The sequence below is a fragment of the Talpa europaea genome (assembly GCF_964194135.1).
Source record: "Talpa europaea genome assembly, chromosome: 5".
NCBI classification, from domain to species: Eukaryota; Metazoa; Chordata; class Mammalia; order Eulipotyphla; family Talpidae; genus Talpa; species Talpa europaea.
Genome location: NC_140071.1, coordinates 142,300,041 through 142,321,824, shown reverse-complemented (window position 1 = coordinate 142,321,824; position 21,784 = coordinate 142,300,041). Strand labels below are relative to the sequence as shown.

General features: G+C 64.1%; 1 protein-coding gene across 2 annotated transcripts in view; it reads right to left on the bottom strand.

The window, feature by feature from the left end:
* Window positions 1-21,784, bottom strand: part of SORCS2 (sortilin related VPS10 domain containing receptor 2) — a gene marked incomplete at both ends in the record, with an annotated part of 184,482 nt that overhangs the window by 47,971 nt on the left and 114,727 nt on the right. For both annotated transcript variants that reach the window (XM_084233654.1, XM_084233655.1), the window contains one exon: window positions 14,297-14,396. In XM_084233654.1, the coding sequence (XP_084089780.1) occupies window positions 14,297-14,396 (100 nt within the window). The remainder of the gene's footprint in view (window positions 1-14,296; window positions 14,397-21,784) is intronic.

The window sequence follows — 21,784 nt, the reverse complement described above, 5'->3', positions numbered from 1 at the left end:
AGGAAGGAAGCCCACTGCACGCCTGCTCACCTGCACACCGGCTCACCTGCACGCCTGCTCACCTGCACACCGGCTCACCTGCACACTTGCTCACCCGCTCACTGCTCACCCGCTCACCTGCACACATGTAGGCTCCTCCCACTTTCAACACTCAAGAGGGCCCAGGGCTGCAGAGGCAGAGCCCCGCTAGCCTGGATGCCTGCAGGTCCCTGCGGAGAAGGCCTTTGTCACCGCTCCAGGCGGGGCCCGAGGGAGACAAGCTGTCCACGCATCAGGCCCTGGGGCTTCCTGGTGAATTTGCAGCAAACACCTAGACTGTCTTCCCTAAAGCATAATCCTCATTTCACACCAGGACGTGCTGAGTGAGTGAACAACATAAGCCCCAAACAGGACACTGGCCCGTGGTAGGCAAACTAGACGGGAGCGGTTCCCCCAAGAAGCACGACCAGGGAGGGGTCGCCCCGTCCCTTCTGGGGCACCGTCTCCCACCGTCCACTGGGGAACGAGGACGCCAGGCAGTCCGGGTCCGCGCTCGGCCACCGCCAGCCAGCGCCGGCAGGGTCCGCCAGTGCAGCCTGTTCTTTTTAAATTTAAGATAATAATTGGGGTCGCCAGGGACTGGTTGATGGGATGGGACCCTGAAAGATAATGATCAGAACCAGTCAGCGTAAACAACAGAGGCTGGATAAAACGAAGGGGCACGTGGAGCGGGCCGCGCAGAGCCTTCTGGTCTACAAAGGGCGAGCTCGGCTGCAAAGGCTCAGAAGCCTCTGCTTGAAAGGCCGGCGGCTCCCGGCGGCTCCCGGGGGCTCCTGGCGGCTCGGCCCATTGAAAGGGCTTCTGTCCTCCCCGCAGCCACCTGCAGAAATGCCCCTTTGAGGAGGCCTGAGTGCCCCTGGAGCCTGACACATGAGAGCAGAGAGATGTAATCGCCGCTCACAAGCACCCCAGATAAACAGACGCTAAGGCAGGGACAGCAGCTGCAGCCAGGAGTCCCCCCCAGCCACCTGCGGTCGGCCCCTGAGGACAGACTCCCCAGCCGACTGCGGCGGCGACCCCTGAGGACGGACCCCGGGGGCTCTTCAGAAAGCAGCTCCTTGGTCCCAGAAGGGCCCTTCCCTTGCAGACTCCTGGGGGACCCACCCCCTGACCTTGCGCAGGTTCTGAGGGTCCCTGCGTCCCCAGCAGGTGGGCTCTCCTGCCACCCCAAAGGCCAGGATGTGATAGGTCCCTGCCTGGACCCCAGAGGGGCACCCTTCCAGGACAGGTGGCCAAGTGGGCCCACCGGGATGGTCTGGGGTCACCTTCTGCTACCAGGTGAGCTGTGCCCGGGACCAGGACGGGGCCGCGTGGGGCGCCCCTTGCCTCCCGAAACTGAGTTGAGGCTGGCGCAGCTGTCTGCTCACCATCATGGCGGGAGGGGCGTGGGGGAGTTTCCTGGGCCACCGTGCCTGGAGAAAGGACAGTGCAGCTCCACAAAATTCTGCGTCCTGTGACCCCCAGCTGACGTAGTGGGTGGGGGGTCTCGATGCTCCTGAGAGTGAATGGAGGTCCTGGGCTGTGGAGGGACCAGGATGGCCGAGCCTGGCCCCGTTCCCTTTTAGGGGGTGCTCGCCTGGCCTCTCTGGGCCTCAGTTTCCATGTCTCAACAGTGGAGCTGTTCACCGGCTTCCTCACGCAGCGTCTGGGGAGATCAAGGCCACACGGGCTGGAGGGGAGAAGGGTCTGGGGCTCCCCAGCCAGCGCTCTTTCCTCCTGTGTCCCCCCAGAGCGGACCAGCGGGCACAGCTCCCCGAGGGGGTCTTCACAGGCCTTTCCGCCTTCAAGTTAGCAAATAACAAAGAGAACCCAATTGGCGAGATTAGCGCGGCCATGAATATGCATGAGCCTCTCAGTAATCAAACACCCGGCCCTTTCCAGGAGAAGGGACCTGCAATTTCCCACCACATATTTAAATTCAAATTAGTCATTATTTAATGTTGGGGCGCGTCGCCAGAGAAGGTCATGTTTTCGGCTTAGCTCTCTTCTTAATAAGCGAGGCAGCTCCCGGCAGGGGCAGGCAGAGGCCCGGCTGCCTCCCCCGCTGGTCTCTTGTTGAAGGGGCGCAGGGTGGTCCCACCGCGGCCCCACTCTCGACCCCCCTTCAAAGGCCCCTCCCTCTGGGCGCCCTTGATGTCCGCGGTGCCCAACACAGGGACAATCCAGACCATCTGGGCTCCGGCAGGGCTGCCCCAGCTGGGAGACCCCACACCCTCACCGGGCCTCTCGGACCTCACCTTCTGCATCTGTGTCCAAAGCCCTGCCCCGCAGACCCCACAGGCCGCCGCGCTGCCCGGCACAGTCAGAGCCAGCTTGTGTCACCTCCTGCGATGTCTCGCCGTCACCGACACACCACACGCCTGCTCCGGACCTCCCTCAGCCCCGACGGAAGCTGGGGCTCTGCCAGGGGCATCCAGATCCTCGGAGAAGGGACCAGCCCCACGGCGTGCGCCCCTCGCTCCCGGCCCCGCCTCGGCCCACGCTGCCCCCTGGCCCCGCCATGCTGATCCCTGGAGAACCCGCCATCTCCACGTCCTCTGAGACGGGTCCCCACGCTGAGCTGGCGGCCGCGCCTCTGCTCCGAGACAAGGAGCGGAATGCAGGGAAGCGGAAGCCAGCGCCGCCCCGCCTGCCCGCCAGCCCCGCAGGGAGAAAGCAGGGCGACGCCCAGGCTGACCCAGGACCAGCATGGTTGGGGCCAGGCAAGTGCTTGCATGTCCCCCACACTGCAGTTTGGGGGTGCTCTCCAACCACAAATGGAACCCACTTCATGGAAATGTCACTCAGTAGCACCAAATGGACCCCAAAAGTCTTAGCAAGCTGGTTCCTCCTCACACCTGTGGGGGCGAGGAACCCCCCAAGGGACTGGAGACCTGGGACACCGCTGGGGACTCCTGGGCGCGGAAGCCACCCACTCAGACTCTGAGTAAAAACACAGACTTTCCTTCTAGTAAAACACAAACCCATATGCGGGGGTTAAAGACAGCAACATCAAGCTACTGCAGCCACTACAGCACCCGCCCGCCCGCCGGCCAGGGCGCTACCCACAGGGCGCGGCAGACCTCGCCTGTCTCCCCGCTGCTCCCCGCAGCAGTGTCTTCAGTCCGTCTGCCTGTTCTGTTCCCCGCTCTGTCTCTGGTGGGTCCTCTCACCCCCCACACCTCTGGCCTCTGCCCCAGCTCTTGTATAAATAAATAAATAAGTCTTTAAAAAAAAAAAACAACAACCCGTGGCCATGTGTCCGGTCCCCTAAAGCGGCCAGGCCCGGCCTCCCCCAACTGGCTCCAGCCCCCGCCCACGCCTGACACCTGAGAGAGGGGACGCCTGAGAGAGGGGCTCCCTGAGGCTTGGGGCTTGGCCTCCGAGAAACAAGAAAGGCCGGAGCCCAGAGGCTGTTCCCGCTGACCAGCCGCTGTCCTGTTCGAGGGGCAGACGCTCTTCAAAGCCCCTGAGGTGTCCCTGGGGCCGGGACAGGACAAAGGACACTGTGGCCGTCAGGCAGACGGTGCCCGGGGGTTCCGGCAACCCTCACAGCCGCTTTTACAGCTAAAGAAATTGATTTAAGGGCCCCAGCACGCTTTCTGCGGCTGAGAAAAGCAGCCCCCCTTCCTGCTGCCGCCGCCGAGACAACAAATTGATTCTTGACCCAAAATTCCCTGCTCCTCTGTCTCCTGAGGACGGTGGCTTTTCAGAGCATCTCCGGGGGGTGCGGGGCCCACTTAGCCTGTGACTCGGCTCCGGGGGGCCCGCCCGCCCCGGGCCAGGAGAACAGAGCTGCCCACAGGCCAGAGCATGTTTTCAAAGCGATGCGGGGGTGAAATTTCCCCGCCACGCGCGCCGCACGTCCACGGAGGGTGGGTGAGGACACCAGCAGGACGTGGCTCCGCTGCCTGGGGAAGAGGCTCGGGCGCAGGGAGGCGGGAAGCTGTGTCCCCACTGCCGGCAGGGGAGCCACACACACGGGGGCCAGCTTGAAAGGCTCCGGGCTCCTGACGCCATTTGTGCCCCGTGGCCAGGTCAGGCAGCCCCAGGACAGAATGCAGTGGGGGCTGCTGGCAACGGGGCGCGGGGGGCTGCCCGGGTCTCATGGGCGCCGCTTTCTCAGACAGCTCAGCCACAGTGCGCCCCCCAACACCGCAGACCCGTGCCTTGAAGCTCCATGGCTCTGAGGTGTTGACACAGACCAGCCCCACCTGCTCTACCCCCACCCCCCTGATTGAGCCCGCACCCCAACGGGCGGTGTGTGGGGGCGCGAGCCCCTTCACAGCCCAGTGTCCATTTCCTACTGAAGACCGCACAGCCCTGCAGCCCGTGTGCCTGTCCCTCCCTCCCTCCCTCCCTCCCCACCTGACTCCGCTTGAGGCCCCGCAGCCTCTCTGACCAGACGGGGTCTGCCTCCAGTGGCCCGGGAGGCTGGCCGTGGCACCGAGCCCCACAAGGGGCTGCCGCTGCCCCTCATGTTTGCGAAGTGCTGTCTTTGTTTTGACGTCCCTGCGCCCGCCCGGCACAGGGGTCTGTAAACAGAGCCACGCAATTAGGCTAATGACCGACATTCCCCGTTCAAGCGCGAAACCAAAACGCAGCTAATGTCACTTCGGGAATCTCGCGCAGTCTGTCAGGGGCTGCAGCTCCACGGGTCTTGGAACTCGCCAGCACCCCCACCCCGCGGTGTTGCTGCGCCAGCCAGGCCCGAGGGGCGGCCCGCAGGGCGTGGCCTCACCAGCCGCTCTCCCGTCCACTGCGGAGCAGTCTCCTCCCCGGGTTGGACTCGTCCCCCAGAAGCACCCTGCGTCCTCCCGGCCTCCGGAGCCTTCTGGAGACAGAGGCATCCTGGCGACATTTGGGTTTGGGGTCAGCGTCTGTTTAGTGTCCGGGGTGGCAGGGAAGCGCCTTTTTCTTAAGTGCACTCTCAGCTGCCAAAATGCAGGAGCAGAGTGTGGCAACAGTGCCTCCAGGCCCCTGCTCTGTTTTACCCTCACCCCCGGCCCCTGACCAGAGGCCCCAGGGTTCCCACTCTCTCCTCACTGATAGGAAGAAATTCCAAGTCGCTTGGTTATTTGTGGTTATTTGTGGCTATTTGTGGCTATTCCTGGAACATGCTAGGGACAGCCTTGCAGGGGAGCAGAGGGGAGGCTGCTTCCACCACAAGCGCGTCCTGATGTCAGGGCCTGTGAAGCACATCCACAGGGCAACCCAGCCTCAGCATCGCCCCTGAGCTAGCGTCGCCCGTCCTGCGCAGTGGCAGAGCTGCAGGTAAGACAGCCCAGCAGGGGCAGAGCCCGGCGTCCCCCAGCATGCCCCAGCGTCCAGGCTCTGCTGTGTCGACATGCCTGGACTTCGTGGGCGAAGGGCCATGGCGGGAGAGCGAAGCTTCATCCCGACCCCGCTGCTGGTGTGGGGGGGGTGACTTGGGCAAGCGAAGGCCCTGCTTTACCTGCTTGCCCGCGTCCTCTGGAGAGCGGGGTGGGGACTGTCCCTCCCGGCCCCAGCCATGACGCCTGGCCTCTGTCCAGGACATGCATCCAGCGCTGCCCCTCAGGGCACGAGAAAGGAAGACTCGGACACGCGGGATTCTTAGGAGTGTGAGGTGAGGTCAGAAGGACGAGGGGCAGGTGCAGGCGCGTTTCCACAGTGCCTGCAGTGTCCCTAGAGGAGCTACGGAACGAGGCTGACCTGAGCTTGCTAGCGTTCCAGCCAGAGTCATTTTCTGGGTTTGGGTGAAGTTGCCGAGGCCCTGACACCAATACATATGCACAGAGTGCCTACTGTGAGCCATGCCCCCCTGCTCAGTGCCGAGCCCAGGATGCGTGGGGAGTCCATCTGCAGGGAGGGTGGTGACACAAACACAGCGGCTGGGGACAGCTGGCCACTGCTGTGTGTGCCAATGGGAGGGACTGGCCCAGGGACAGGTTTTCAGCAGAAGGGGCCATCACCTTCTCTCCCTCTCCTTAGCTCTATTTTTTCAATGTTAGGTGGCCCCAGGAGAACAGTTTGGTGTGACTCCCTGTGCGGCTGAACATCTCTCACTGGGTGCAGCCCTGAGGCCAAATCCTCCACTGTCCATGCTATGGATGGACACAGGGAGGGGACATTGGAAGGCATTACCTGGGTCTCCCAACTGAAATCTCCTGAGCTTTCATCCTCAACAGCTGATGTTGACAAGTCAAACCATCTAGACATTGACTGATTCAAGGCCATCTCCCTCCTGACGGAGCTGGGTGATCTTGGGTGGGTTCCCCACCCTCTCTGGACCTCAGTGTCAGCAGCCTCGACATCGGGAATAATAACGCCTGTACTGGAGTTAAAGCTTGCTGGGAATTTAGCATGTTTCTAATAACTTCAAAAAAAGGGCTATATATCCTCTAAATCACAGAAAAACTGAAGCCATTAAAATGCTTACAAAGCATTCTTGATAACGTGGAGAAATCCCTACACGATGAAAATTCAGAGTAAAATGTCTTAATTATGTCATGAAGGTTCAGAGGAAAAAGACAAGAGGGGGAGCTACCAGAACACGGAGGCCACCCCCGTGCGGCGGGTTTACAGGCGACTAACACTGTTTTTCGCTCTTTGAGTCATCAGCGACAGGCAACACTGCAGAGGTGGAGTGCGGGACTGCGGTTCTGGGCGGGTGTCTGGCAGGAGGGTGCGCCGCGGGCAAGGAGGGCGCATAGCGGGCACAGGAGGGCGTGGTCGAGCTCCCAAGGGCACCAGCTAAGTGTCCCCAGAGGCTCAGTCCAGTCAGCACCACGGACAGCGCCAGCAGCCTGGCCCCTGTCCAGAGGGCTCCTGCCCTGCGGGGGGTTGGGGGGGTGATTGGGGGGATCTGCTGAGCTCAACACCCAGACCCAGAGGCACTAGGCAGGCTCCAGCCTCACGGCGGGGGGCTCCCCCACCCCGTATGTCATTCCAGCCAGGAGGATGACAGTGGCTGCTTTTTCTGTAGGAAGCTCTGCGATGTGTTTGGATCAGAAGGACAGACCTCGTGTTCCTTCCTCCCTTGCAGAGCCAGAGAGGTGAGTAGTTGGGGGTGGCAGTAGCACGAAAAACCCCGAATATCAGCCCAGCCAGACTTCAGGAGCAGGGAGATGTTAACTTCAACGAGGGCGATTTACACCAGGACAGAAATGGGAGGCTTACATGAACGCCAATCTTTTGCAGGAAATATAAAAATGAACTGGATTCCAGCACTGGACGGAACTTGAGGTCAAACACTCTCTTTGTTCCATTTTATAAGTGGGCGTGCCCAGAGAGGTGACCTGTCTTGCCCGAGGTCACCGGCCCGTCACGGAGCTCAACCTGGAGCCCCGGCGGCTTCCGCACTCCAGGGCCCGTCCTGGCCGTTGCCTTCCGCGCTCCTCCCATGCACGGGGACAGCGCCGGGCACAGGGCCGCGTGACGAAAACTGGCTCAGGCTGACCGGAGAGATGAACTGCAAGTGACTGTGGCGGATGGTCTGGCTGGGATTCCCAGGGGCGGCACCAGGGCTGGCAGCGAGCCGGGAAACTCTCCAAGAGCTTTAAGTCAAAGACCCTTCACTCGCACTTCCAGCTGACCCCCGCCCGCCACCTGCACGCGTGTGTGCTCCCCGGACCCCCTCCCCCGCCCGCCACCTGCACGCGTGTGTGCTCCCTGGACCCCCTCCCCACCCGCCCGAAGCTGCTGCCAGATGTCATGCTGTCTCTGAGGCGTCCTGCCCTCCTGACCAAGGTGGTCGCCGCCTCTCCCCCTTTCCATCGGCAGAGGTCGCCCACCTGGACCACCCGCAGGCCCCTCCTCTGCTCAGCATCGACCACAGGGGCCGGGATCGCCCCAACAGGAGCCGCAGCCTGTGCCTCAGCTTCCCCACAGACCTCCACCCAACACGGCCGAGCTGCTGGGACACGTTTGCCCTCAGGGCTTCATCACTCGTGGACTGTCCCGCATATTCCCATAACTCCATTTTGCCCTGAAGTCTCAGGAGGTGCCCTCGGGCCCTTGCGTGGATGCTGGACAGAGCCGGCAGCCCTCCCAGAGCAGAGGCTGCCGGCGGGGCGGGGGTGGGGCGGGCCATCACCCGGTCAGCGTGGGCTCCCTAGTGGTTCACGGCCAGGCTCCCGTGAACACCGTGCCCACAGCTGTCCCCAGAGAGCAGCCCGGCCTCGCGCCACCACCCGGACAGGCCCCGCGTGGCTCCTCACAGATCTGCCAGGACCTTTATCTTCCTTCCTCTGACCCCTTTCAACTTGGGGTGTGGCCTCCTGCCCCACGGAAACCCCACCTAGAAGAGGACTGGAGCTCCTGGGGACCGAGCAGGCTGGTGACAGGCCAGCAGCTGCATCCAGCTCAGGGGCATGGGCACAGAGCTGGGCCGCAAGGCCCCTCCGCGGGTCCTGGCATCTGTGTGGGCAGCCCCCACCCAGCTCCCGGGCCCCCCACCTGCCCTCGGAAAGGGGAGGCTCACCTACAGGCAGCAGGAAGGTTCGCAGGGTGATTCTCATCCCCTTGAGAATGGGGACATGGGGGGTGGGGTTCTGTGCCCCTGTTGGGGCACCCCAAGCCCTCAAGGGGGCAGTCTGGGCAGGGGACCCCGCATGGGCACTGACCGTGACAGGCCGGCCGTGGAGCAGCTCCTGCAGTGCTGTTGGGGGTCCGAGTACCTGTGAGGGCTGCAGGTGGTCTGCCCACTCCCCAGCCCGCCTGTCCCCGCTCCCCCGCACTGCTGCGGCCTCACAGATCAGACTCCACAGACGGCGAGCTGCTCGCTGACCCGTCACTCACTGCCGGCCCCTCTGCAGTCCCCGAAACCCCAAATAATGACTCTCCCGGCTCCCTCTCCGGCTCCATCCATCACACCTCAGACCAGGCATTAGCGTTGATAGCCAGGGCCAAGGGGCGCCTGTCTCCACAAGACGCCTCCTCCTGGAAGCCGCTGTTGCTCTGGTCCCCGCCTGCCGGGCCGGGAGCGGAGCACCCACCCCGCTAACAGATGGCCGCGTCGTCTTTAAAAGCTGCATCCATCAGGGCAGTTCATCAGGTCTGCCAAGGCCTGTTTCCAATTCACCTCGCACTCAGGGCTGCAGAGGGGGGGCCGCGGAAGAGAGGTAGCTGGGTGGGAGAATGCAGCTAAAATCGCTTGAGGCAATCTGGGAAGGCTTTGGGGAGGAGGTGACACTCCAATCGCTCAGAGTTGACTCAGAGCCAGGGGGCCAGGCGAGGCACCCCGTCCCCACCCGCTTGCCACTGCCCTGAACACCAGTCACGGCCACCCCGGTTTCTCCAAGTCACAGCCGAGAACACCCCGCTTGTCTGGCTCGACAAGGCTCAATTTCTCTCTTATCAGAGCCACATTTTAACGCCACCAGCCTCTGTCGACAGGGAAATAAGTGTAAATCTCCGAGATTATCAACATGCTAATGGGGAGCTCATTATTCTGTCTTCAAAGGACCAGCACCCAGAGAAGAATGAAATGTCGTGCAAACACTGCTCTCCCTCCGCAGCGCCGGGCGGAGAAGCTCGGGGGACGCTGCTCTGGGGGGGCTGAGCTGGCTCAGCGGCAGCTGCTCACACCCGGCCCCGTCGTTCCCTCACCACCCCCGCACTTGGCTGTTCTGGTGGACCCCGCCTTTCCTGGGCTCCCCGAGCACCCCGAGCACCCCTGTCAGCCCCACCCAGGGCCTCCAGGCGAGCACTGTGCCCTCCTCGGCGGGGACCCGCGGCCCTGGCCAACAGCAAGGTGGTTTCCTTCCTGCCGCCTTCCCCCGCCTCTGCCGGAGAACCCTCAGGAAGGCCCGCCGGGTGAAGGGCAGCTCCCCCCAACCCCCGCCACACCCAGTGGTCAACACTTCACTGCGCCTGACCTGAGCCGGGTAAATAGAGGCCAGGCCCGCCGCCTGCACGCACCGCCTCCCGCCCCGGCGGGCACGAGGGATAGGACAGACGATCGATGAGGTGACCACGGGCTGCTGGGCCGGTGCGGCGGGGCGATCCTCCTGAGCCCCCGAGCCTCTCCCTGAGCTGCCCGGCAGGTGTTGGATGACAAAACACACTAATGGTCACAGGAGTTTGGGGCAGCCGCTGCTTGGGACGCGGGGGTGGGGACCTCGTGAGGACGGTCTCGGCTGTGACTCCCGCCGGTGGACGGTGCCCCGTGCAGCTCCCGGGCGTTTGCAAGGAGGCCCATGGGGGTGCTGAGCACGGGCCACTGGGGATGCTCATCAGCTAACACACGATCATCGTCGTGATCTCAGGATCTGGCCGAGCAGCTAACTCCATCCGCGCCCTCGCTCGGCTGCTCGTCTCCAGCTACTTGGTGTGCGATGACGAGGTGGCACCCGGAGGCCCCCGAGCCTCCCCTTCTCTCTGTGTTTGGGGCTCACAACAGCCCGAGGCAGAGCCGTGGCTGAGCTTCAGGAGCGCGGGGGGTGTCGGGGTCTCGTGGGGGAGGCGCCCGGGATCCCAGGCACTTCCCAGAGAGCTGCCAACTCTGCCCTGAGGGAACGCAACGCACAAGGCCTTCATGGCAGGTTCGATGCTCGACCTCGCAAGCACCTTCGCAAGCCCTGCAAGCACCTTCAAAGCGTCGGTCACTCGCGGACACTTGGTCAGCTGCAGAAACATGTCCTCGGGACTCTGGTCACCCACCCCCGGTCACCCTGGGCCCACGCGCCTCTGCCTATGGCCCCCATGGCACTGCCCACCTGTTTGCTCTCCAGCCTCCTTCAGTGCCCCGGGGAGCTGCCCCTCAGCTGGGAAGTCTCCAGACAGGCGGACCCGATGCCCCTGTGTCCCCATGGGAGGCATCTGCTTTGTGACAAACGTGCCCTCTCCCCACGTGGCGTTGGCACACCCTGCCCTGCTGTGTGGAGTGCGTCATGTGCCGGCACAGGTGAGTGGGTGCTGGCCGCACGGACGGGTGAAAGCAAGGAAGGCCGGGGTGGGGAGGGAGGGGAGGCAAGGTGGATGGGTGGGTGGGTGCACAGTGGGTGGCTGGAAAGACAGGTGGTCAGAGGGATAGACGGGCAGGTGGACATACCGGTATGTGGATGGCGGATGCTGGCGGGCAGAGGGGGACGGGTGGAAAGCCAGGTGGCCAGTGGACAGCAGGGAGCGGCTAGCACGCGCTGGAGCCTGCTCTGCGGCTACCTGGGCTTAGACACACCTACTTTTCTCCTTGTGGAACTGGACGTTTTGTGGCTTCCACCAGCCGAGGGAGGACCGGGCCCTGGTCTCTGCAGGGTCTTTCCCAGCCCACGAGCAACGAGAGCCAGACCCCACGCTCTACTCCCCACGCTCCCTTGAGGGCTCTCTGTGCCAGGGGCTGCAGGGGCCACCTCCAGCCCAGCCCAGCCCTGACCACCTCCCGCACACGTCCACATGCGTGGTGTCTGCTTGGATCCCGAGGGTTCTCTAACGTCAACAGACTCAACAGGAAATTCATTATTTGCTCCCTCAAACTCATTCCTCCCTCAACATCTCCCCCATTCAGAGGGGTAACCCTAGTCACCCCATTGCTGAAACCCAGCCACCCCTCATCTGGATGACAGCTAGGTCTCCTCCTAGCCCACCATTGTAGATCTTTTAAAATACAACCATGATGTTGTTATCATCTGCTTAAAACCCTTTACCAGCTTCCCATCACTCTCAGGAGCCACTGGCCATCAAGGTGCCGGAGGAGTGTGCGATATTCAGACTTTCAGGACCCCCCAACCACTTCAGATGCTCCCTCCCGTGGGCAACTGCCCCCCCTGACCACAGACCCTGCTCATCCCCGTGCTGCTGCCACCGCACCTGCAGGGCTCTCCAGCCTTAGGGCCTTTGCACCTGCTGTTCCCACGCCCCCTTTCCACCTATGTAAGTCCTACCTTCAGACTCAGCGTCAAGCAAACGCCCCATACCCCCGTCCCGAGTGAGTTCTAACCCTACACATTGTCCCAGCACTGCTGCCCCCACCGCGGGCTGGTCATCCAGGCATGTTCAGCCCAAGGCCCGCTTCCCTCCGGGACAAGCACAGGAGCGTGTCTGCCTTGTTCTGTCTCTGACACCAAACTGCTGCAGATGAAGGGAGAGCGGGTGCTTCTCCCCAGAGTTGCCATGGCGGCCGAATGGCCCCGCCTCGACAGGTCTCCTCACCCCCGGAGGGCGCTGTGGTTCCCTCCGGCCCCGCCGGCTCACTGGGGAGCCGGCTACAGCGTCTGCTGAAAGGCCTCGCCGGAGGTGCCATCAGATTGCTGCTCAGGTCATTGGCAGACAATTTCGAAGCGGATTGAACTTAACTGCGTCCTGGGAAAGTGGCCATTTAACAAAAGGCGGTTGAATCGTGGCCTGCCAGCGCAGCCGGGCGCTCCGGAATGATCCCTCGGGTGCGATTACCGTCACGGCCACACGCGGGGCTTTCCCCAGGCGGGGCCCTTGCAGGTCGTCTGCGAATTTCCTCCAGGAGCAGTGGGGGAAGCACCACCCAGCCTGACTGTCCATGAGCGAGGCCCCAACTACACGAGCAAGGGCTGTTCGGGGGGCGGGGTGGCCATCGGGGAACACAGCCCATGGCGCTCACTCCCAGGCGTCCTGCAGGAACAGCTCGGCTCGTGCTAGGAAAAGGCGATTCTCTGCAGGGGGCTCATCCACCTCTCAGGGGCCAGCATCTCTGCAAAGTGCCACCCTTTCAAGGCAGCCAACTGGCCACGGGATGTAGGATCTGTCCCATCCCAAGATGCCGCTGTGTGCCCTGAACCAACACGTGGAAGCTGAGCTGGGTATAAAACTGAGGCGGGACCTTTCCTGCACGCCCCGCGGCCACCTTATCATACAGAAACTTAGGGCCAAAACATGCCTGATTCTTGCTTCTTTGATAACTCTCCTTTTTTGAGAAAAATTGCAAGCTCTCTTTTCCTCCTAATGGAGAAAAAAGTTGAGATTGTAAAGAAGACTTAACAAGGGCTTCGTGCTCCACTTCAGGAATTCACCCCTCACCCCCTCAGTGCTCTTGATTCGTATTTGGCAATGCCTCTGGCTCCCAGGCCTGGCTCTCCCTTCTCCACCAGCATCTTCCCTGTGAGAGCTTCCCTGTGCCCCCCACACATCACGGCTCCTTGCCCTGCTGTGTCCACGCTGCCTTTCAAGCTTCCCAAAGGCCCTGCATTCTGTCTCCGATGTCTCCAGAGCTTTTAATCCCCCAAGCTCTGTCCTGGGGCTGCTTGGCCCCAGAGCGCCTCCTCCCTCCTCCCTGCTCACTTGCCTTCATGGCTGTGACTAAGGCCCAGCTCTCCCCACACCCATGGGACTTCCTTAGGGTCACACACCACGGGACGCACATCCCCACTGTGGCCCTCAGACCTCGCTTCCTGCCTGACACAGAGATCTTAGGATGCAGGAGTGAGGAGCTAGGCAAGTGGGAAGGAAAAACAAGCCCTCTTGGGGCTCTACCTTCCACGCCAGGAACACCTCCAGCCAAGTCCGAGGTCAGACACGCTGCTGAGTAGTCAGAAACACCCTCCAGCTCCCGTGAGCCCTCACTCCAGGGACAGTGTTCACTTTCCTCCCCGTGAGGGAGAGGCCATATTTTGTTAAAAGTGTAGCAGCCCCTCAGAGGACATATAATGGCTCATTTATATGGCACAAATAACTCTTTAATTGCTCTTTAATTACATGACAATTAGAATTCTCTCGGAGGCCCTGTCCTTCCATATCTATTTATGGGCCACAGAGCCCAGGGGCGGGGCCTGCAGTCATTAAGGACCCACCACCCTTGGCGCAGGCTGCGCCCAGATCCTGAGCATCATCACCCGGTCATTAAGCTCTTGCCCCCAGCAGAGACTCGGCTGTGTTATGCGCGCGTCACAGTTTATTCACAACTAATCTCGGCACTTTCATAAACCGGGACCTGCACCCGGGGGCGCTGATCAGTTTTTTTTTTAGAAATGTAAGAGTCGGTGAGGAGCAGCTTGGCACAGGCGGCCAGAGTCATGCCCAGCACTGGGCTCCAGCACCCCCAGCCTCGGCTGCTTGAGGTACAGACACACAGACAGCAACCGCGACAGCTCCCGCGGGTGCGGGCGGCGCTGCCCGGGCTCCCGGGGCCTGCTCAGCCGTCGGCGTCACTCCAGTCTCGGGGACGAAGGCCACCCCCCACCCCACCCAGGGTCAGCACCCGTGCCCTCTGCCCAGGGCTGGCGTGGCACCTGCGAGTCAATCCCCAGGGGCCCGGCAGGTGGGCGGGCCTGGGGCCCAGGGGAGCCCCAGGGTGGGGTCCCGGAAGCGGCCCCTGGAGAGCTCCTACCTTTCTCTTGTTGGTCGGGCAAACATAGAAGCTGTCGATGACGGTGGTGACGCCAGGCTGGAGGGTGAGCTTGGTGTAGGACGTCCCGAAGTCCGACGACCTGGCAGAGGAGCACAGCGGTCAGCCACGGGCCTAGGGCATGTCCAGGGCCCGGCCCAGCCCAGCTATAAGCCCAGGAAGGCCCTCAAGACCCCCTGCTGCTGCCGCCCCCAGTGGCCACGGAGGCTGGCTCCCCCGGCCTGGCGGGCCCCAGCTGAGGTCTACAGGGCCCAGGCCACGATGCCCGGAGGAGCCAGGGGCTTCTCCAAGTGACAGCCAAGCCCCCCGGGGCCAGTCCAGCCCCCACGCCAAGCCTCACTGTTTACAAAGGGCCTCCCCGGCGCTTCTCGGCCCTCCCCTCGGGCTCCTCCAGAGTCGTGATGGACGCTGTCACGGCGTCCACCTGGCACAGGACAGGAGGTGGCTTGGGGGACCCTGCTGAGCTCACTCAGCTCACAAGCACCCGACGTGAGCCCAGCCCCCAACAGAGCCGGGTCTGGTTGCTCTCAGGGCCTTCGCCTGCGGGGCCGAGGCCTCTGCTCCCCAAGCTCTCCCCAGAGCCGCAGCCTGACCCTGCCCTCCTGCCGCGGGCACCGGGGCGCAGCAGGGACCTGAGCAGGGCGCTGTCCGAAAGGGGACCCAAGCACTGCGCCAGAGGACCAGCACCCTCACCCCAAGCCTGTGCCCCGCACCCCAGCCCGCCGTCAAGGGCGTCATACCCACCATCAAGGGCTCAGGGAAGCATCACAGCGCAGATACTCTGCATGACGCCCCAAGGCCCCTGACCCTGAGACCGGCTGCCTCGCCTCCTGGGGTGTGCTTGCAGCAGAGCAGCCTCCACGCGCTGGGGGGCACTGCTTCCTGCCGGCACCTCCCGTGCCACCCCTAACCCAGAAGCTGGGGCTCCAGAGTATTGGGCTTGGGGTTCTTGGCGAGCGCCCCATCCTATGATCGGGGAGGAAGCACACCCCAAGGCAGAGACAGGGGCAGCTACTGAGGGGCGGGCATCCTGAAGGGCCTCTCACTGGGACTGGACCCCCAAAGGCAGCTGAGCCCAGACGCGCCCGGGGTGTGCAGGAGCAGCTGGGACCCCAGCCTGCGCCCACCAGTGAGCCGGCAGCCCCTGCCCCACCTGGGCCCCTCCTGGGCTGGGCAAGGCCAGTGCTTCTCAGACACCCCAGCCTGAGGGGCTGGGAGCTGCTTTGGCGTCCATGCCCCACCCCGCCAAGCCCCGTCCATCCTCAGTGACCGCCCGAGGGCAGCCTCCCCACCCCCCACCGCGGGCCTCAGGGCCACCAGGTCCCTCCCAGGCCAGGAGAGCAGCCCCCGCCCCCAGTCCCAGAGGGCTCCGGGGGTCCAGCCCCTCCCAGCAGCTAGGAGCCCCCTCCCCTGCGGGGGAGAACAGAGAGCCCTGGAGGTGTCAGGGAAGCGCTTCCCCCCAAACCTCAGAGAGCGGATCTCCTCCGGGAAGGAGGGAAGCTGAGCCCATTAGCAGAGAATCGATCCAGAGACCCAGGAAATTCCAGAGGCGCAGAAACAAGTGACTGTTTACAAGGGACACGGGAGCCCTAGCCTCTCGGGGACCCCCCTTTCCATGAGCCACGGCCCAGACCCGGGGTGGATTCCAGTTCCCGCCCCCTCGCAGCGCCCCTGGCACCCACCTGTCTTCCGGGTGGGGGGATAATCAATAAGCAAAATCCCACAGCCTTGGTGAACTGAGGGCGGGAAGAATAAACAGTGTGGGGGGGAGGGGAGGAGGGAGGGGGAGGGGAGGGGGAGGGGAGGGGGGAGGAGGGGAGGGGAGCAGGGGAGGGAGGGGGACCTTCCCTTCGAGGGAAGGGAACCCTCATCTTGGGGGGGAGGTGCGGGCAGCGATGGGGGGGGAGGGAGGGAGGGAGGGAGATGCTGTGTGTCTGCGGGGGGCACTGGCACTGGTTGGGCATCGTCCCCCCCAAATGCACACCCCCCCAGAACTGGGCCTGTGAGCTCGTCAGAAGACGGGCCTGGGAGATGTGATCAAGCCTGATGAGGTCACCCTGGACACGCAGCCAATGATGATGTCACCGGGGAGGGAGGTTCAGACACAGACACACAGGAGGCTGCTCAGGAGGGAGGACGGTGGGGGGGGAGGGCGCAGGGCTGCCCCCCGCGGGCGGGACAGAGGCCCCAGGGGAGCCGCCCCCCAACGCCTTGAGGCAGCCCCGGCCCAGCCCCAGCCGTGGACAAGGCCGCTGGTCCACACACACTGCCCCGCACCCGGGGTGCTCAGGGACGGCAGCCGGGCAGGTGCAAGGGCCCTGCGGTCAGCACTCCCTTCTCTGGGGACAGGGGAGCGGGGGGCCGCTTAACCCAAGTCCTGCCCCCGCTCTGCCGGTGCTGGGGTGCTGGGCTGCAGGACAACGAAAACCCCAGCCCTCAGGGGCCGCAGCTCCAGGTCCGAGACGCACACCCACCCCCGCCCACTCACGCGCCCTCCTCCGCACTGCTTGGCTTTGACGCTGTAAGCCCCACACGCAGGCCTGGGAATTTGCATTCATGAGTCAAATGTGCTCACCGCACGCGCCTCCTGAGCACCTACTATGTGCCGGTCACCGCACAGGGCTGGGCTGCCTGGGCCGACGCACCAAGGAGACGCAGCAAAGCACCACCAGCGCCGGCTTGAGCAAGGCGCACGGTCTCGGGCTGAAGCGTGGGACCCCGGCCAGGCGGCCAGCCCCGCTGCCGCAGCTTCTGGCAGCTCCAAGGAGAAGCCCAACTGCTGGCCCTTCCGGCAGCAGAGTGTGGGCCAGGGCCCTCCGCCATCTGCCCCCCACTCCTCCCCGCCTGCTCCCCAGAAAGGGGCCGGGGTCCCCTAGGGCTACTGGGGCCCCAGGACCACCTACCCTCCTCAAGGCCCCGCATCCATCCCAGCCCCTTGCCGAGTTAGCTGCAGCCTCAGGCTTGGGGGGTGTTTTCCCTTCCACCCCTGGGCTCTCCAGCCAGGCACCAGGGAAGCCGAAGTGGAGGCCTCGCGTGGGCGTCTGTGGATCCCAGGGAGAGAGGACAGCCCGGGGCGGAGGCTTCCCGTTCCTGACTCCCCGCAGCCCAGGGCGCCAACCCCAAAGGTGACTTGGCCCCGAGCCCCTGCCTGGCTGGGTGGCGCGGACGGCAGCGGTGAGCTCCCGGGGCCGGGCCGGGCGCGGGCTGGACGCTTACGGACTGGGCTGGCGGGCGCCCTCTCTGGCCCAGCACGCCGTGCCCCTGACGCCCCTCGGTGCTCCTTAGGCCCCGAGACCCTGCCCGGAGTCCCGCGTGTCCAGGGGGAGGCTGAAGGGGGAGGCGGGACCCCGGTGGGGCCTCCGGCGCAGGCTCTCCCCGTGACCTCGGAGCGCTTCTGCCGCCCGGCGACGCAGAGGCACCATCCGATCCACTCGCTCAAATGAAAAATAAAACCCGGACTCTGAAAACGGGCAGATACAGGCATGGAAGGGAAGCGCGCCTGGAAATTGCTATTTGCAAATCGGCAGCGTAATTGCTGAGTGTTTGTACATACTCACTTTTTAAAAATGATTTAATTAAGCCATTTTCACACTCTGTAATTATTTCATTGGCGGGGACCCACGTTCCGCCCCCGCCCCCCCTGGGGCCGCCGAGCCCTGTCCCCCAGGCTCCCGCTGGCTGGCCTGGAGGCCGCACAGGTGGGGGAGGCGGCTCACCAGCTCGGGCCTCCGCGAGACTCAGTTTCTCCATGTGTACAGAGACTGATGCCCATGGCCAGACCGGGGTGTGAGGACAGCGGGCACAGGAAGAGGGTGGCCAGGCATCACTGCGCCCCAGGACGCCGGGACCCCCCGGCTGCCCACACTTCCCGGGGGCCTCTCCGGCTGAGGGCACACCTGTGCCGGCCACACCTGGGTGCCTCGTGATCACAGCTCTGGGCACCCGCGCTCCTGCGAGCCTGACAGTTTGCAAGGAGCCCTGAGCAGACCCCACAAGCTCTCCAGAGAGCGGAGCTACCGCCAGGCGTCACACACGGGGAAACCGAGGCTGGGAGGGGCTGGCTGAGTCCTGCGGGGAGCCCAAGGCAGAAGGGGCCACAGTCCCGCCCCCCAGCCCGCCCGGGCCCCGGGGCAGGCGGGGCGCTCAGAGGCCTGGGTCAGCCGCCTGCGGCCCTGAGCTGGGCCGGGCTCCGGGCAGCGCGAGGAAGATGGAGGGGGACGACGTGGCGGCGGGACCAGGACCTCCGCTCTCGGGCCGGGGCCGGGAGGGGGCTTAGGTCTGCTGCCCGGGGCCGTCTAATGGGGATCAGCCGGGAAAGGGGGGAATGAAGGCAGCACTGGGCTTGAGGTCCTGAGTGTGAGCCGGCACCAGCGAGGGGCGCCAGAGCCGGGGCGGGCGCGGATCACCAGATCTGAGAGAGCGGAGCCTCCCGAGGGAGCGGCCTCTGCAGGGGAGGGGTGCTGCCCTCGGCGCTGGTGCCCTCCTTGCTCTGGACACCCGAGAGCTGGGCAGGGGCCGGGCCCTGTGCTGGGGAAGGTGCCAGGTGCCTCCGTGGGCTCCGAAAAGGGGCTGTTTGAGGATGGAAGCAAAGGGCCCCGCCTGCGCCGGCACGCGGCGGCCTCACAGAGGAGCTGGCGGGAACCTGGGGCGGGGAGCAGGAGGAGGAGGGCATCGGCCGGCGGGCGTGTCTCAGAAAGCGCCCCTGAGAAACAGTCCAAGAGCAGGAGCCGGGTCTCACCGGGGCTCGAGAGCGAACAGAGACCAGAGTCCTGGCAGGGCAGGGAGAGGCCAAGGCACCAGCCAGGGCAGGCCCAGCAGCCCAGAGCTCAGCACTCAGCCTGTCCCGACCCTGGTCATCCCCCAGGGTGGAGGCCTGGAGCGGGGTTCCCCCGGACACACATCTGTGTGGCTCCTTAAACACACCCCAGACCCCAGAAACCCTACAACTCCATGTTTTAACAACGAGGGTCCTCATTCATGCTTAGGGGTTCCTGGCACGAAACAGCAACATTTTATGTCCCAGTTCCCAGATTATAGGAGCTGACACTCTCCATTGATTTTTTTGAGAAACTGTCACGCGTCTTCCGACTCTGCCAGCGGCCGTGCAGATGCATGGGGCGTGTTTAAAGCCGAGGAAGGGTGTGGAGACGCGCTGGCAGAGGGCCGGGCTCTGGAGCGAGCTCTGTTTCACGGGTGGGGAGGAACAGTCCGTTACTGACAGAAGAGCTAAGTAGCAAACAAGACTCAAGAAAGCACTACCCACCTCAGGAAAGGTCAGAGGAAAGCTCGAAGCCGTGAAGTTGGGGTACAGGGTGGTCAGCCACAGCCCACGAGGCTCCGGGCGCTGGGCCATGTGCCCCGTGTGCCAACACCAGCTTCAGGGACAAGCACAGGCCACGTAGCCCAAGAAAAGCGACGGCAGGTGGCGTCCGCCGCAGGGCCTTTGCACAGGCTGTCCCGTCCCAGACAGCCACTAAGTCCTCACCACACACGGACTCCGTCACCTCCAGAGGGCGTCCTGGGCCACCCGGGCTCAAACCACCCCTGTCTTGTATGCCGCTCGACTTTCACCCACGGTACCTGCGGGGCCCGACATCGCGTGGTCTGTGTCCTGCTCGGGAACGTCGGCTCCCGGAGGACAGCCAGGGTCCCGCTACCCTCTGCCCCAAGGCTGACACGCCGGCCAGCCTGACACTCTTGGGGTTCTGTGTGAGGTGTGAGCCAGGGCACAGCCTTGTTTTCCCCCAGGGCTACCCACCTCGGTGCCCCTTCTGGAAGTCCGCCTTCCCTGGCACTCCTTCAGGCACCCACAGGTGTGACCTGCTCACAGCGCTGCCCCCAGCAGACGCCAGCCCCTGCCTGAGGGTCTGACCCTGTCCGTGACTCCACGACAGTGGCCAGCCCAGCCCCACCTCAGCCGGTCCCTGCCCCAGCGGGCATCTGCCAGGTTTGCTGAGATGGACGATGTCCAGGCGTCTCCCTGAGGGCACTAAGTGGCAGCCCCGGGGGCACGGCTCCTGCCTCCCCGCACCTCCCCACACCTCCCCCTGGATCACTTAATGCACTTGGCTCTCCAGGCCAGGAGACCGGCGGCAGTGGAAATTGGCAGAACATATTTCTCCAATTCTTAAGAACCTCATTTGAGAGTTAAATAATGACAAAATGCCTTTAAGCGCTTGAAAATTCCGCATTAAGCTGTGCCCTGGGAAGGCGCGACCCCGGCAGGCGTGCAGAATCGATTGTGCCCGCCCGGGCCCGGGCAGTCACGAGGCTCCCAGAAGCCCGTCCCAGGAGGCATCTCCCTCGGACCCGCGCCCTCGCCTGCCCGCGGCCGGCGGTCCTGGCTGGTCTCCAGGCAGCCCGTGGGAGGAGCCCAGCCCTCCGCCCACACCCGCAGCCAGGACCAGGCCGGGGGTGAAAGGGGGAGAAAGCGGCTCACACAAAAATCAGAGACATGAGGACGGACAGACGGACAGACAGAGCCAGAGAGGCAAGGCCGGAGCCTCCTCCTGCAGCCGTCTCGCTCGCCTCTCCATCTCCACCTCCGGGCTTGGGCGCCGGCCCCTCCTGCCGCCTCTGTCTCTGGCTTCCCAGGGCGGGTGTCTGCGCGTCTCGTCTGACTCCCACGCAGCTGCCGCGCTCCTCGCCCCAGGGAGCGGACCCTCGCGGGCCAGCCAGACGGTCCACGGCAGAGCGTGCAGCCTGCGGGTACCGCTGGGGGTCCGGGTGGCAGAGCCAGGGGCAGAGAGGCACGGGGAGGGGGCTTGAGTCCGGAGGCCGGGACACTCCTCAGCGAGGAGAGTCTGAGCAGAGACCGGGACGCACAGCACAGCGGGAGGCAGCGCGGAACAGCACGCGCGAAGGCCCAGGGCGGGCTCCACGCCGGCTGCTCTTCCTGGGCATGGTGCCTTCTCCCTGCTTTATCCCTCTCAGCCACTGAATTGCCAGGACCTGGAAGTGGCCTGTGCCCCAAAGCTCGGGCACTTCAGATTTCAACCTCCGCTGGTCTGGTCAACCCGATGACCGGGGTGTAGACCGCAGGGCAGGGGTACCCCGGGGTTGTCGAGGGGAGGACACCACACGCAGGAGCTGCTGACGGCTGGGGGGCGGGGGCGCCCGTGCCGCCTGGACGCGCAGGCTGGGCTCTCCAGGCAGGAGTCGGGAACGCGCAGTCGGGGAGCCCGGCCCCGATCTCTGCAGGCTGGCGGCGGCCGTGTCCACGCCGGTTGGCATCCGAGACCAGGGACACCGCTGTGCTGCCGAGATGACGAGGCTCTGGGGAGCCAGCTCCGCGGGCACCTCTCACAGCGCACGCCCGTCGCAAACAAACAGGCTTTTGGAGGTCAGAGGCGCACAGTTGCAGTCCATTAAATCAAATTCACCGTCAAGGGTGAGAGAGAAGATAAACCGGGATTATTCTAGTCGTGGCAATTAACGAAGAAAGGAGGGAGCTGTGCAATGTCACGGTCC